The following is a 16617-nucleotide window of genomic DNA, read 5'->3' as shown; positions in this document are numbered from 1 at the left end:
TGTAAAGATCAATTAAAAGCAAGGGTGTAGAAGTGGGTCTTGAGCTGTGCTTTAAAAATGTCTACAGAGGCTGCCTGTAGAAGGTACAGTGGGAGTTTGTTCCACGCCGTCGGCCCGTAGAAACAAAAAGCTGCTTTCCCGTATTTTTTTGTTGCCATTTTTTTAGGCAAAGCGAGCAGGCCAGCAGTGGAAGACCTTAGGGGGCGGTTATGTTCTCTCTCTTAGTTCTTGTTAAAACTCTGGCTGCTGCATTTTGGACAAGTTGTAATCTGTCAGTTATTTTCTTAGGCAGTCCAGAAAAAAGTGCATTGCAGTAATCAAGCCGAGAAAAAACAAAGGCGTGGATTAGCGTTTTTGCATCGTCCAATGACAAATAGGCTCTGATTCGTGCAATATTTCTACGGTGAAAAAAAATGCTGAAATGAAAAGATGCAGGAGGAATAAGTCCCATCTTCTAATTAACTTCAGGATAAACGGAAGACGAAATGTACAGTAGCTCCAGCCTTCCAACATATGCTAGAAGGAAATGCTCAGGCTGCATCAGGACTCTAAAAGACACAAAATATGGACAGCTTTGATGAAAATTTTAATTAAATCAATTAATTGCAAAAAGTGATAACTGGCGAAAACAAATCCAAGGGTGTCATTGGATTATTTTAAGTGCATTTTGGATTACTTTACATCCCAAATGGTTTAAAAATCAAATCAAGTGATAGATCATATTTAAAATTTCTTAATTATGTGTCTCTATCTTCACTGATATTAAACACAGCCATCATTCAACATCATTCAAGGTGTGCCAAATACATTTTGTCATAATAAAAATAAAACCAAATCAACCTAAGCTTGGACATAATTTAAAGTAAATCTAAATTATACTGACCCCTGCACCGCAGCAGTCCCCACACAGGGCTCCCAGCAGGCCGTTTATCACCTGGACGGCACATAGCACCATCTGGCTCAAACCCATGACCAGCAGGACGGCGAACAAAGACAGATGCCAGGACACCACACCAACTGGTTCGACGCACTTTGACCAAATTATGCGGTCAGATAGGTAGTTACTGGAAAAAGAGAGCAAGAAGACAGGATGGTTGGTGTTTCCCAACACAACAGCAACTATACACCAACATACTTATTGTTTGTCTTTAAATGTCTCGATGAATTGAATACACAGGACCTCAATGCAATTTGTAGTTTTTTGGGTTATCCTTTTGTATACATCTGTACCACTGTACCCTTTTTTGCAAACTATTAATAAAGTATTCAATCAATCAATCAATCAATTCTTATTAACAATGTAAAGGGGAGGCCCGGGCCGGCCTAGCAGTCCAGGCACCCAGGCTGGTAATCCAGCCTGACAGTGTGTCGCAGGTTCGAGTCCCGATCCCGACGACCTTTGCTGCATGTCTTCACCCCATCTATCTCCCTGTTTGCTGTCAACCTACTGTATATCTATCAATAAAGGCAAAAAGCCCCAAAAATATCTTAAACAATGCAAAGGGGAGATTTCCCCTTTACATTGTTTAAGATATTTTTTTTTATACAGATTTGAAAAGGAGGTTTCTGACCCCTGTAGATGTAGAGGAAATTACTTTTACAGCTTCATCCAGCAGATGGTCGCTTAGGTGTATCTGATGAGAGTGTCTTGCTCAGAGGCACTTTGACACAGAGTGGGCGGGCCAAGGATCTAACCAGCGAAATATAGATTCCCAGATGGCCTCTCTACGGACTCAGCTACGGCTGCTCTCAAAAAAAAAAAAAAAAAAGCTCTCACCTGTCAACGAAAGGGTAGATCCAGTCGTCGTGAGTGGTAGCATTAATGTTACACCTTGGTCCCTTGTTGATAGCCACGGCAGATACTATGACGGAGTAACCTGCCCCCAAAACACCCACACCTGCAAACAGTATGGAGCTCAGCATCTGGAGACAGAGACCAGCAGGGAAGTGGGTGGAATGGAAAGAACGGTAAAACACAAGAACAGAGAGCAAGGTTGAGAAAGTGACAGAGAGGAACACAAAGATGAGGATCGAGGAAGAAACGGGAAGAAGATAACTTTTACTCATGAAAGTCAGTCAATTAAACAATCCTGCATTTGAACTGTTAAATGACAAAAAAAAACAAGCCCAAAAGTCATATTTTACCAGCTGCACACACACACACACACACACACACACACACACACACACACACACACACTAGTGGGTTGTTGCTGGCTGCATGCTATCCCATTGGCTGAGAGGTCGGCTAGAGGCAAAAAGTGTCTGGTTGCCTAGAGACGAGGCAGCTAATCAGGACGATAGGTAGTCAATACAGCAGCCAATGAGAAAGATAGGTCGAGTGGGCGTGAAAGCCAAGCAGAGAGAACATAGATCAGCTGTGCTTACAGCAGCTGGTAAAAAAGTAGTTTTTAGTGTGTGTGTTTGTGTGTGTGTGTGTGTGTGTGTGTGTGTGTGTGTGTGTGTGTGTGTGTGTGTGTGTGTGAGAGAGAGAGAGAGAGAGTTGATCAGTCATTACACTTACACCCATGCACACGCTCACACATACATTCCTGAGGTATTGATCCTTTTTTTTAAATGTGTGTGCGCAGTACTAGTACAATAGCAGCTTTATGTGAGAGGGTCATGTGAAACATTGGAATTTCCTGTCATATCAACCACATTTCTTATCTAAAACATCTCAACTTGATGTGATTTTAAACAATTAACAGATATCATTATTTTAATTATTATAATTATGCATTTAGATAGATAGGTTGATTTGGTTGGGTTAGGATTTGGTTACAGCTGTAACACACCAGCAAATTATATCGGTTAAATAAAGAAAATACATTTTGCTCACCGAACATCTCCGCCCACAGCTTTCATTACCACAGCAACCACAGCAATCGTTGTTCTTCAGACCCATGAAGACCAGAGCTGGGAAGATCATCTGACGCACACACACGTATGCATGCACACGCCCAAACACGCACGCACACACACAATATACAATAGATACAATATATATTTAAGTATGTAGAAAGAAAAACCTAATACGATTTGTGTGAAAAAGTGAATTTCTACAAGGCAAGTTTCCTGTCAGTGTGGTAGCCTACTCACCAGAACACCAGATCCCAAAAGTCCACCAAAGTACCACACCTCGTCTGTGATGTGTTCACTGTCCACAGTGTGTCCCGCAGGGAAGAACAGCAAGATGTTACACAGCGCGCACACCATGGCCAGCGGCATCAGACTGATCCCCAAGCATTTTGCAAAACCACCTAAGCACATCCTGTCACAAGGCTGTCACTTAACAGTAAGGCTAGCACTTCTACGGGCTGTGACACTTATAACTAAGCTCTATTAGACGTTTGTTTGGTACATAGACTCAAATCTCCTCTCTTCTGGTCTTCTCTTCTGGTCTTCTAAGACACTTTTCTAATTAAACGTTGTTAATTCTGCTCCACAGCATGGACTGAACACTACTGCACAACATCCAGGTCACATCCAGACACTGATGCCACGGCTGTTGGTTTGGCGCTCTGTATGTACGCTTGTACCTCTCTCTACACCTGTAGTCTCTGTCTCTTGTTCAAACTTTGTCAAAGCTAGCAGTTTTTCTCTAGCCAATCTGCACCTGTCTCTATACTTCTTACAATAAAAGTGCAATTAATCATAGCGTGTTAAATGCCCTTGTCCTCTTGCAGGCCTATACTGTGTCTACCTCAATGGTCCTGCATGCAGCTGAGTTAGTTTTAGTAGGGATGAGGTTTTATAGACACCTGTTGGGTGTAGATATATGATGTCACCATTTCACAGACATGAACAGCCACAATGGATATGGCATGATCACACAGTCTCTCTCTCTCTCTCGCACACACACGCACGCACTTGAGTTTGCAGACACCGACACACCGACACACACACACACACACACACACACACACACACACACACACACACACACACACACGCGCGCGCATGCACACACACACACACACACACACACACACACGCACGCACGCACGCACGCACGCACGCACGCACGCACGCACACACACACACACACACACACACACACACACACACAATAGAGTTAATGTTTTACCATGTGTTTAGTAGAGACTGAAGGGCATGAGGACAGGTGTGTATCCAATCCATATAGGACTATAGGTGCTCAGAGAGAATGTACAGGACACGCCCTATTCTGGGCATGTCATGAACATGTATCGAAAATAGGCAAACATTTTGTGATCTGGTAAGATTGGCTTTACTTGAAGATATTTGGTGTGGAGGGAAACGAGGAGGGCCCAAGGTTCAGTGGTGTAAAAAGTACTCACATTTTTTGCATGGTTAATGTATGTTTTGTAATAATCAAAATCTACAAAGTAACTAGTAGGCCTAACTAACTTTCAAATAATTGTAGTCTAGTAAAAGTAGGCTACAATATTTGCCTCTGAAATATAGTGGAGTAGAAGTAAAAGTACTGACATTTTGAAATAGCCTACTCCAGTAAAAGTACCTCAAAATTGTATGTAAAAAAATGTAATTAGCCTAGTTTCTTTACTTATTGATTTGCATCTGAGATGTAGAGTGAAGGATATTACTGTACATACTGTACATTCAAAAATGTATTTATTCTCTCCTTACTGCATTACTGTATTGCACTTCTGGCTAGACGCCACACCACACTTAATTTCATTGTCAAGTATTTGTATACTCTGTGCAGTGACAATACATTGAATCTGATCTGAGTAGAACATTATTGTAGCCTATTATTACTACAGCAATAACACTATTATTATGAAAATTAAGGCCCGGCCCTACCTGGGCCCTCATCAAAACATGTAGACTCAAGACTGTCACCCTCAGAGGCTGTTCTGACATTACATGTTGATCTGACATCATCATTTGATTGATTGATTGATTGATTCATGAATTTATTAACAGATTGGAGAATTACAGTACATTTCAAGCGCAACTCAATACAAAACTGTGGACGACACCATAAAGTATTACACTTGTTTACAATAGGGCCCACCATGTTCAATTCATCATAACAATTAGAGACGTACAAATATACTCTTCTATATAGCTAAAAACAGGAAATCATCATAGAGGAGGTAAAAAGGGAGGAAAAAAAACATATACAGTGAGGGAAAAAAAGGGTGGGTGGGGGATTCAGGTTTTTCTGGGGCCAGTTTCGAATTGCAGCCGTCTGTAGGTGCCCTTTGAGAGCAGTTTTGAAGGAGTCAAGGGATTCACATGTCTTAATGACTGTGGGTAGAGCGTTCCACATTTTGGTGGCATAGGAGGGGAAATAATTGAGTCCCTTGTTTGTGCCGAATCTGGGTTGCACATGGTTTGTTGAGCTCCCTCTGGTGTTATGGGTGTGGACTTCGTTGACATTAAGGAAGTATTTAGGTACATGGGTATCTTCGTGATCTTGTGGACCAGACCCATTGCAAGATGATGTTTAGGCTACTCTGTCGTCAACTCTAAGCCATTCCAGTCTGTCAAAATGGGCAGGGGTGAGGTGGGTTCGAGGAGTGAGGCCAAGTAGTAACCTGACCAGTTTGTTTTGGGAAGTCTTGAGCCTTGTTTTATCAAACCCTATACACTCAAGACATTTCTCGTTGTGGCTCCTTCTTTTATATACCGGTATATATATATATATATATAGAGAGAGAGAGAGAGAGAGAGAGAGAGAGAGAGAGAGAGAGAGAAGCATTGCTTTGCCTGTATGTTTTTATTATTATCGTGACGTCACAACAATGCGACAATATACCCGGCCGGCCTGACGGCGCTTACGTGTTACGTATGCAGGGATTGTTGTTGCCAGTCAAATAGATATGGTCGATCATACCAGTCTTGCCAGAGGACTCCTTTCAATTGCTCTGGTTGTTGCAGCCAACTCTATGGTCCACATAGTTCTCGTGGAAACAGCGTGCCGTAACTGCCGTGTCCAGACCATGCATACATTATAGCACCTGGCTAAAACAATGGAAATTATGTTTTCCTCCCTGCTTCGATATGGTATTGATAACAGGGAAGAGATCCCCAATTCCCCATTCCCAAACAGTCGCATGCAGCAGCAGAGCGTCGACTCTCGAGGAGGGTAGGCTAAAGTAACTCGATCAGGCTTCAGCCAAGTTCAGCGGGGTTGTCTTTAATGACTTTGTCCTGTAAGGGAGACAACAGACTTTGTCCTGTAAGCGTAAGGGACACAACAGCTAGACTTACCTCTTATATATGGAGATGGACTTTGATGTTAGATAAAAAGGTCTATAGGCTATAGGCACGGGTTTAGTGGTATAGTAGTATCATCTGGGCTGCAGTGGGCACATACAGTATAATGGATGCAGAGTTGATGTTCTCCTCTCACCGTTCGCCTGTTGTATGTTTACACGGCTGTGCGGCGTCCAGTCAGTCTCTGGCTACCAGCATCGGACTGGGTGAGAGACACCGAAGTTTATAGAACTGACTATTTCTGACACAATTTTAATGTACAATTCTTGGTTGTGTAAGCTTTTGATTGATTCATTGATTGATTGAATATTTTATTAATAATTTGCAAAAAAGGTATAGTGGCACTGGTACAGGTCAGGTACACACAAAACCCAGGGCTTATTTCCATTGGTCCTGCATGCACATTCCCATTTCCTTTATTCCCTTTTAATTGTTCATACATTATTTTGTTTTGACCATTTGTCATTTTGTTTTCTCAAATGTTGTGTGTGTGTGTGTGTGAGTGTGTGAGTGACAGACAGACAGACAGACAGACAGACAGACAGACAGACAGACAGACAGACAGACAGACAGACAGACAGACAGACAGACAGACAGACAGACAGACAGACAGACAGACAGACAGACAGACAGACAGACAGACAGACAGACAGACAGACAGACAGACAGACAGACAGACAGACAGACAGACAGACAGACAGACAGACAGACAGACAGACAGACAGACAGACAGACAGACAGACAGACAGACAGACAGACAGACAGACAGACAGACAGACAGACAGACAGACAGACAGACAGACAGACAGACAGACAGACAGACAGACAGACAGACAGACAGACAGACAGACAGACAGACAGACAGACAGACAGACAGACAGACAGACAGACAGACAGACAGACAGACAGACAGACAGACAGACAGACAGACAGACAGACAGACAGACAGACAGACAGACAGACAGACAGACAGACAGACAGACAGACAGACAGACAGACAGACAGACAGACAGACAGACAGACAGACAGACAGACAGACAGACAGACAGACAGACAGACAGACAGACAGACAGACAGACAGACAGACAGACAGACAGACAGACAGACAGACAGACAGACAGACAGACAGACAGACAGACAGACAGACAGACAGACAGACAGACAGACAGACAGACAGACAGACAGACAGACAGACAGACAGACAGACAGACAGACAGACAGACAGACAGACAGACAGACAGACAGACAGACAGACAGACAGACAGACAGACAGACAGACAGACAGACAGACAGACAGACAGACAGACAGACAGACAGACAGACAGACAGACAGACAGACAGACAGACAGACAGACAGACAGACAGACAGACAGACAGACAGACAGACAGACAGACAGACAGACAGACAGACAGACAGACAGACAGACAGACAGACAGACAGACAGACAGACAGACAGACAGACAGACAGACAGACAGACAGACAGACAGACAGACAGACAGACAGACAGACAGACAGACAGACAGACAGACAGACAGACAGACAGACAGACAGACAGACAGACAGACAGACAGACAGACAGACAGACAGACAGACAGACAGACAGACAGACAGACAGACAGACAGACAGACAGACAGACAGACAGACAGACAGACAGACAGACAGACAGACAGAGAGAGAGAGACCTGAAACATGACTGTCGAGCGTCATGTGAACCATGGCTGACAGACACTGAGGGTACATTTTGTATATGGCCTTGTTGTCTGTCTTTAATATTAATTGTGAAGGGTTATGGAGGGACATATGTGGGTAATGAATGGCTGCCTGAGTCTGACTTAAATCAGCTATCACCCACCCCGCTGTAGACTAATGAGTTGTATACTGTACACTGTAAAAAGTATGATAGTTGAATTTGTAACACGGCTATGTACTAACACTGGCTGTATCTCTGTGTAAAGTTCATGTCCTAGTAATGATTAACAGTGACTGATTAATATTCATTTCATTTTGTATTGCGTGTGTGATGTATTGTGTGTGCTTGTGGCACAGACATCTTAAAGCGTGGTGGGAATGCAGCAGACGCAGCGATTGCCATAGCAGCAGCATTGTCTGTAACGGAGCCATTCAGCACCGGTCCAGGTGGAGATGCCTTCTGCCTGTTTTACAATGGAAACACAGGAGACATTACTGGAATCAATGGCAGGTAGAGAGACTCTCTCTTTGTCTGTTCGTTCCTATCATATTGAGTCTGTTTCCAACAAAAGGTTTGCCTGGTCCATTGTTTGAAACTCTTTGTGCGTGTGTGTGTGTGTGTGTGTGCGTATGTGTGTGTGGCGTGCTTCAGTTACGCCACTTGCTTTTTGTCCAAAAACCTCAGCCCTCAGATCAAATGAATGTACTCTCAATGACATTAATACTTCTATAGAGGGTATAATGCGAGTGGCAAAGTGAGTTTAACATCGTTAAATGCAATCATATAGGACTTTTCTGTTTGGATGTAGGCCAGAAAGTAGTTTTTTGCCACTCAGTAGGTGTTCCCGCATAACTTCAAGGTATGATGATGATGTCACGCACATACCCTCTATAGAGTTCCGAAGTCCTGACGTCACTCGCTCATCCCCTGGTTCTGCCTGGTTCATGGAAGTAATTTCTCTATGGAGAATAACATGGACTCATCTTAACATCGTTTCATATAAGCATTGTGGTCTAAATTTAAACAAGCTGTCTCTTGGTTATTGTCATGGAGGTGTCTCTGTATCGTTTGCGACAGTCAGTCACTCATATATGATACTGTTTCTAGCAAAAATGTAACTAATTCAGTAGCAGTAACAATAGCGTTTTCTCTCAGTCAGTTGATTCTTCATATCCATATGAGTGAAACGGACGGAATGACATGTTTATTTTTCAAACACAGTTACTATATGAGGCGATCTAAAATCCCCCTATGGGGATTACAATGAGTACATGAACCTGTGGATTTGCGTCCTCTACCGATTTTGACGTAAGACTTCGGCGCTCTATAGACAAAGCAAACTGGAGCCCAGTCTGTATTGTGTTCTTTTTCTTTTCTTTGATTGACTTCTCCATGACTCCATAGGGTCAGAAGGGTCTGAATTTCCCCGCACTATTGGGGGATGACTGGTCTATTTATTTATTTTCCCCGACTGGTGCTGCAATGGCCATTCTAGTCTACATACAGTAACTAAACTGCAGTTGCTCTCTCAGTCTCATCAAGGTGTCAGACAAGCTAATACACAGCAATTCATTGTTTTTGTATATGCTAGCTGTAGGTGAGATGCACCTGTTATGTCATGACCCCCGCACCTCCCACACTCTTTAAGTCCTGACAGTGCCACTGTGCACATATATTTACGTTTGAAGTAAGCACATATAATCACTCTGAGGTTCCATTATAATTAACTTGACCTGCATTAATATGGATTGAACCGACACTTTATGATGTGAGAACAACAGATCTGTATTCCCTTCCTAGAGTGGAATGGCGAGTGGAGTTAAATAGCTTGAGAGGGATTAAGCTGATCTCTCTATCTCTCTGACTTCCATTCTCACCTCAGTGGCCGTTCCCCTAGAGCCCAAACGCTGGACTTCCTGGAGGGGCGTGGTTACAGTGCTGAGGCCCCTCCCCCATCATACGATGCCTTAAACATCACAGTACCGGGAGCACCTGCATGCTGGTGTGATACTGTCCGACTGTTTGGTAGTCAGAAGGTATTGCAAGGTGTTTTTGTTCATTTCATTTGTGTAGCTTTTTGTACACATAACACAAATACAGTAACTTAACAATAATAATTTGTATTCTTTGCTCCACACACCATCCTACTATGTTCACAGATAACATAGTAGGATGCATAAAAAAAGACTAGTACTCACTCTTACAGCTTACTCTTACACTCACACATTGTTTTTCCTGCTATCATAGTCTTGCATGGCCAGACTGTTGCCTCCCACAAATTTCAAATGCTTCCTGTCATACAGTCTGGGACACAGAAGCTCTATTAATGAGTAAAATATCAAGCGGTTATGAATCCTCCTCCCCATTTTGTTTTTACAGTCGTGCAAATTTATCCTAATATAAATCGTAATCACCTAAGCATATGCTGCTTGACAGCATATGCCAAGCAGCATTTACATTTTTAAAATGAAATTTAAAGATATTTAAAAATATATTTTCGTGAACGGAAATGCCATCTTCCTTGCTATCACCACTCCCAGCTCATCATTTTCATAACCTCCTCCTCTCTGTCCTACGGAGGTTTTGTGCGCTCAGAATCAAGTCTGTGTCATGTTTGTACTGATTTGTTCTGCCACACTTAAAATATAAATAAATTATAAATAACATTTGTAACATTTAATGTACACACTATATCTCAATGACAGTGTCCTGACTGATTTTAGTTCACCTAAGAGTGTTCAGGAGCAAGGAAATGTCTTGCCTCATCTTATTGTCTTAATATCCACGTTTACTGTCAAACTGACACACTTCCTGCTCATTCAGGCTTCCTATGAGGTCATTGTGTGATGTGTGTTTCCTCTTCCTGTTTCCCCAGCTCTCCCTGCAGGATGTGTTGAGTGGGGCGGTGGAGCTGGCAGAGGTGGGGTTTCCTGTGCACGAGGTGACGGCTCATCACTGGGCTCTGGGCGTTGCTGCCCTGCGGCGTGCTGGGAAGGAACTGGGCGGAGACCTGCTGATTAATGGTCAGGCGCCAAATCATGGACAAGTATTCAGAAACCCTGCCCTGGCGCACACCCTGAAGGTAATCCATGAAAGTCTAAAAACAAAACATTTCATGGCTCAAATGGAATGGTCAAAATGAATTATCTGTACTGGGACCAGAATTCCGCCCCCTGACTTGTTGACTTCTTAGAACGTAACTGCTAGGAAGAGGCAAGGGGAGTTTATTTGTATTGCACATTTCAATAAGGCAACTTCCAGGGGGAAATTACATAATGATTCAATTGGGGAGAAAATGAACAGCTGATAATTCAAATAATCATTATAAGTGAGGGAATGGTCGTATGAGAGGACATAAAGAATGAGAAGCACCAGAGGGAGATGTGGGTGCCTGGTGGGACCATCGGAGACGAGGAGAAGGAAGGGGAGGAACAAAAAAGGAAACCAGGGCCAAAATACGGGTCCGGGGCCTGCTGAAATAGTGCTAAATCGGTGCAGAAATGCGTCGGCAGGACCCGTCACCCCGCTGTTGAAGCAAACATTTTCAGCAGCAGCAATCCCAAAACCTCCACCCCCTCACCTCCTGGATCCCCGTCTCGAGAGGCATCAAACTTCTTTCGTAGCCACAGGAGCCGTAAACGGTTAATCTGGCCCTGCTGGAGTGACACTCCTCTGTCCAGTGGCGTAGTCACTGTACTGTATGTTTGAATGTCGTCATAGTGATATTCAGAGCTATGCCCATTCTCTGCTTTCCTGTCTGCGAGGCTTCAATGGAACTTTTGTGTGTGTGCCTATGACCACCGCGTTTGTGTGTGCGTGTGCATGTGTGTGCGTGCGTGCGTGCGTGCTGGCAGGCAGGCGTGCAGGATCATTATTTCTGTCACAATGTAGGTGAATGTGTGCTCTATTGATCTGCCTAGTATTGATCGAGGCGCACCTTTACTTCACTGATACTAACAAGCTTAGGTATTAGTGGGTCCATACTCCCCCAACACGCACGCACGCACGCACACACACACACACACACACACACACACACACACACACACACACACACACACACACACACACACACACACACACATATACACTGTCCAGGAACAATGAAACAATAGTGGTGACCTTAGGCTAATATTGATGGAAGGTTTTCATTGCACCATAAGGCCATTCCTCAGGCATGACTCTACAGTCTCCCACCAACACACCCTCTTTGTCACGTGAATGTATTCCTTGGACAGATTTTTCACATTTCTGTGCCATGATCGTAGCATTCCAATACACTTTTACCTACCATCAAATCATTAAATCTCATCTTCCATATTGCCCTGGTTCTGTCGTCATATTTAGTAGCGGAGCAAACAAAATCTCACCGTAAATTCTACTTTTCAACAACGGTTGGTCTACTGGCGGAACAAGTCAATACTGGGCTGGGGGGAGAGCGCAGGATCAGGCCCTGTGAACTTTGGCTAAAAGCTTGCGTTTAATCCTTGTGGTTTCTTGTTTACTAATCTTGGTTAGACTACAGCGCTTGCCGGCATCATAACAACTGTCATGGCAGTTGGCTACAACAAAAATGTACTTCCTCTTCCTCTTCAAAATAAGAGACACTTGTAATGATTTGTCAAGAAGAGTCCCGGGCCTGGAACGGCCATACCCCCAGCTCCCCCTGATGGCCCGCCCCTGGGTTGGTCACATATTTGATCATATAGCTTTAATAATATATTGACCTGTCATCAATTTCTCATTATAATTTAACAAAGAAAATGACGGGGAATGAGAATTGACTGCTGTTGTCCATCAATGTTAATGTGTTTATAAACCTGTATTAACAGGCATACAAAATAAATGGGTAGAAAACCAAGACAGTTAACCACAAACCAGCCAACAAGAAAGACTTGACAGATATACTGTACATATTATCAACTGCTGTGTCAACTGCTGTGTCGTCTCCCCGGAAGCTGGGACAGCATGGTAAACCATGGCTGGTTCTACCTTGTACTGTGGATATATTGATTAGTTGTTCATTTGGTGTCCGGGTAGCTCAGTCGGTAGAGCTCTCGCCTTTTGGACCACAAGTTCATGGGTTTGATCCCGGGCACCGCCAACTCAGCATATTACTGGCTGACACCGTCAGCCTTTTTCCCCAATTTAGTCATTCTGACAATTACCCAATTTCCTTTGTACTGTAGTGAGTTGTAGCTGCTGACCACTACTGGTTGCTTGATTTTCTTTAGGGAGTATGTAGACGAGTGTCTTCCGAAGTTCCGATACACGTGAAGTTGCCAAAGCGCTTATTTTCCCCTGCCGGTGAAGAGTTTCATAGTGTGCGGAGAGAGACATGCTATTCTTCCAAAAGCAGCTTCGCACTGAGCAGACACAAATGCAGCGACATAGATTGTCCTTCTCACCCAGCTTCCCTAACTCAAACTAACTTGGAACAGCCAGCCAAGACGACCCCTAGTCTCCGCAGTGGTGGGCAGGAACATTACCCCTGTTGTTCTGCCTGAGTGCCAGTTTAGTTTGATTGATTGATAATTCACCAAACTTACAGGGGTGATATAGCTTTTTTGCACTATTGCTAATTTAATTAGTTGATGTGTGAATGTGTTGACAGGAGCTTGGTGAGCGTGGTAAGACAGCTTTCTACCAGGGCAGAGTGGCCCAGGCCATTGTTGATGTCATCGGCCAGAATGGAGGAGTCATGACACTGGACGATCTCCGAGGTCATGACAGTGAAATGATGACGCCCATCAGCGTAGAGTATAAGGTGAGGTCCTTAGCACAGACACACAGGAGCCACATTCCAATACTCTAAACTTCCGCCCGCATTCCGCAAGAATACTAATGTGACTCATTGTCTGATGGATTCAGGGCGTACGTCTGTGGGAGCCACCTCCTAACAGAATACTAATGTGACTCATTGTCTGATGGATTCAGGGCGTACGTCTGTGGGAGCCACCTCCTAACAGAATACTAATGTGACTCATTGTCTGATGGATTCAGGGCGTACGTCTGTGGGAGCCACCTCCTAACAATACTAATGTGACTCATTGTCTGATGGATTCAGGGCGTACGTCTGTGGGAGCCACCTCCTAACAGAATACTAATGTGACTCATTGTCTGATGGATTCAGGGCGTACGTCTGTGGGAGCCACCTCCTAACAGAATACTAATGTGACTCATTGTCTCATGGATTCAGGGCGTACGTCTGTGGGAGCCACCTCCTAACAGTCAGGGATTGGCTGCCCTCTTGATGCTCAACATCCTGGAGAATTTCCCGCTTAAAGGTAATAACATTTAACAAAAAAATATCTAAAGAATAACATCATGGATCATCAAGAGTCAAGATAATGTGACAAAATATCGAGCCGTGTGTGTGTGTGTGTGTGTGTGTGTGTGTGTGTGTGTGTGTGTGCGCGCACAAAGCTCTAGGCCACAACAGCTCTGATTACATCCATGTCCTGGTAGAAGCTATCCGTCTGGGAACCACAGACACACGGCATAACCTCAGCGACCCAGATCATGTGACCATCCCTCTGGAAAATCTGTTGGACAAGGACTACAGCTGCCAACGAGCCAAGGGAATCAACATGGATAGGTGTGTGTGTGTGTGTGTCTGCTTGCTAAAGAAGATACAATTATTTACGCTTTTCTACCCTTTTACCTTCGACATCTGGCCTTTCATGTCTTGTCCCACCAAACCTGTCTCCCTGCTGTGTCCGTGGATTTGCGTACCTACACTACTACAGGTCATCTGTCTGTAATTTGTATGTGGCTGTACTTGTGCGTTTGTGTGTGTTTTGGCAACAATGAGTTTATTCAGGCGCTATTACCGTAGACTTTGAACTTGTGCTATAAAACACTGTTGCTCTCACATGGAAGCTGACACACGCATGCGTTCATACTCTCAGTTCTGTTGTTATAAAAGTATAATCACCTTAGACAGATTTCTGGGCTTAAATGTCACCCTGTATTGCAATGCAGCACATACTGTACACACATTCATATGTATACAAACCATTTTCTTGTGGAAAAGAACAACAACTAATCCCAGTCCAATCCAATGTTGCTTTTACAGTATTTTGAAACTGGTTCTTTGATTTATGACAGGTTTTGTACTTGACGAGTGGAGATTGGTTGTGTGCGGGATTTACATTTATTTTTAGTAGAGATGGTTTGAAGTTATGATCAAAACTGATAGGTCACGTGTACATAATATAAAGCCTAGGACCATACTGTTACATACATTTGTTTGATTAAACAAATGAAGAAATCGTTCTGTAAACTTGGTGAGAATCGAGGCACATGATGTGAGGATAAAATACTGTATATTTCTGTCTGTCTATCTATCTATTTTGACAGGGCCATGGAGGGGGTGGAGCCTGGTTTGGTGACAGGAAGTGACACGGTGTATTTCTGTGTGATCGACAGCCAAGGAAACGCGTGTTCATTCGTTAACAGCATCTACATGAGCTTTGGAACCGGTCTGGTCCCAAACGACTGTGGGTTCTCACTACAGGTCTGAGAGAGAGAGAGAGAGAGAGTGTGTGTGTGTGTGTGTGTGTGTGTGTGTGTGTGTGTGTGTGTGTGTGTGTGTGTGTGTGTGTGTGTGTGTGTGTGTGTGTGTGTGTGTGTGTGTGTGTGTGTGTGTGTGTGTGTGTGTGTGTGTGTGTGTGTGTGTGCGTGTGTGCGTGTGTGTGCGTGTGCGTGCGCGCGCATTTACTTGAGTAAAAGTACAAAATGGTACTTAAGTAGTGTACACAGTACTTGAGTAAATATACTTAGTTACTTTCCACCACCGTGTGTGTGTATGCACGTGTGCACTATACATTAGTTAATTCTCTAGTAGCATTACTTTGGCTAATGATGGAGAACAATAATGCTGCTAGAGAATCTCTCACCATCTTCATCTCTGACAGCTTTTCTCTCCTCCTCTCTTGCAGAATCGCGGCAACAACTTCACTTTGCGTCGTAACCACAGCAACTGCATTGCTGGCGGGAAGCGTCCCTACCATACCATTATGGCCGCCCTCCTTACCGACTCTTCCCCCAAATCACACAAACCCCGCCTCCTCGCTGCACTGGGGGTCATGGGAGGTTTCATGCAGCCACAGGGACATGTGCAGGTAGTACCCCCCCCCCCCACACACACACACACACACACACACACACACACACAAACTTATCAGAGACAGAGTTTAATGTTATGTGGAAATAGATTAGTTATTATAAATAGATTCCAACCATATCTGGGATGGTGAGTTGATGAGCACGGCCATCGACTGATCACCACGGCTACTCACTCGCCTTTACGGCTCGCTCGGGAGTGCTATGCCTCGTGCCTGAATAAAATAAATATAAATATAATATATAATAATATAATATATAATAAAAACCCAGTAGAGAATCTTGCTCTTTATTTTTACTTTACTTTCTTACACGTAATGGTTTGGGAATTATCTTTTGATTGAAGGTTTTAATCGTCCTTTCTTTTGTGTACAGGTGTTGCTTAACATGCTGGAGTTTGGAATGAACCCTCAAGAAGCTCTCGATGCACCAAGAGTCTATGTACACTATGACCCCTCAGGTATACAAAAACACAAACTCACTTTGAATATTTTCCTGCTGTGTTTTCATAAAGAAATGGTTACTCGACAACCAAACCTGTGACAATAATCAATCACCATCATGAC

General features: G+C 43.7%; 2 protein-coding genes across 3 annotated transcripts in view; one reads left to right on the top strand and one right to left on the bottom strand.

Annotated features, from left to right (window-relative positions):
• Window positions 1–437: 437 nt before the first annotated feature.
• tm4sf4 (transmembrane 4 L six family member 4) lies at window positions 438–3273 on the bottom strand (the record flags this gene model as incomplete). The annotated part of the gene is made up of 5 exons (XM_080770646.1): window positions 438–548; window positions 884–1064; window positions 1778–1923; window positions 2843–2932; window positions 3103–3273. 5 exons carry the CDS (start codon window positions 3271–3273, stop codon window positions 531–533), a joined length of 606 nt encoding a protein of 201 aa, XP_080626772.1. The 3' UTR covers window positions 438–530.
• A 2570-nt stretch (window positions 3274–5843) lies between these two features.
• Window positions 5844–16617, top strand: part of LOC308319945 (glutathione hydrolase-like YwrD proenzyme) — a 94977-nt gene continuing 84203 nt past the window's right edge. For both annotated transcript variants that reach the window (XM_080770188.1, XM_080770187.1), the window contains exons 1-10: window positions 5844–6437; window positions 8281–8434; window positions 9807–9960; window positions 10800–11006; window positions 13539–13691; window positions 14124–14211; window positions 14351–14522; window positions 15287–15443; window positions 15868–16050; window positions 16427–16511. In XM_080770188.1, the coding sequence (XP_080626314.1) occupies window positions 6338–6437; window positions 8281–8434; window positions 9807–9960; window positions 10800–11006; window positions 13539–13691; window positions 14124–14211; window positions 14351–14522; window positions 15287–15443; window positions 15868–16050; window positions 16427–16511 (1453 nt within the window). In that variant the 5' untranslated portion in view covers window positions 5844–6337. The remainder of the gene's footprint in view (window positions 6438–8280; window positions 8435–9806; window positions 9961–10799; window positions 11007–13538; window positions 13692–14123; window positions 14212–14350; window positions 14523–15286; window positions 15444–15867; window positions 16051–16426; window positions 16512–16617) is intronic.

This window comes from Protomyctophum bolini (genome assembly GCF_963924005.1).
Source record: "Protomyctophum bolini genome assembly, chromosome: 8".
NCBI classification, from domain to species: Eukaryota; Metazoa; Chordata; class Actinopteri; order Myctophiformes; family Myctophidae; genus Protomyctophum; species Protomyctophum bolini.
The sequence above is the reverse complement of the archived record's forward strand: the minus strand, read 5'-3'. Positions and strand labels throughout refer to the sequence as shown.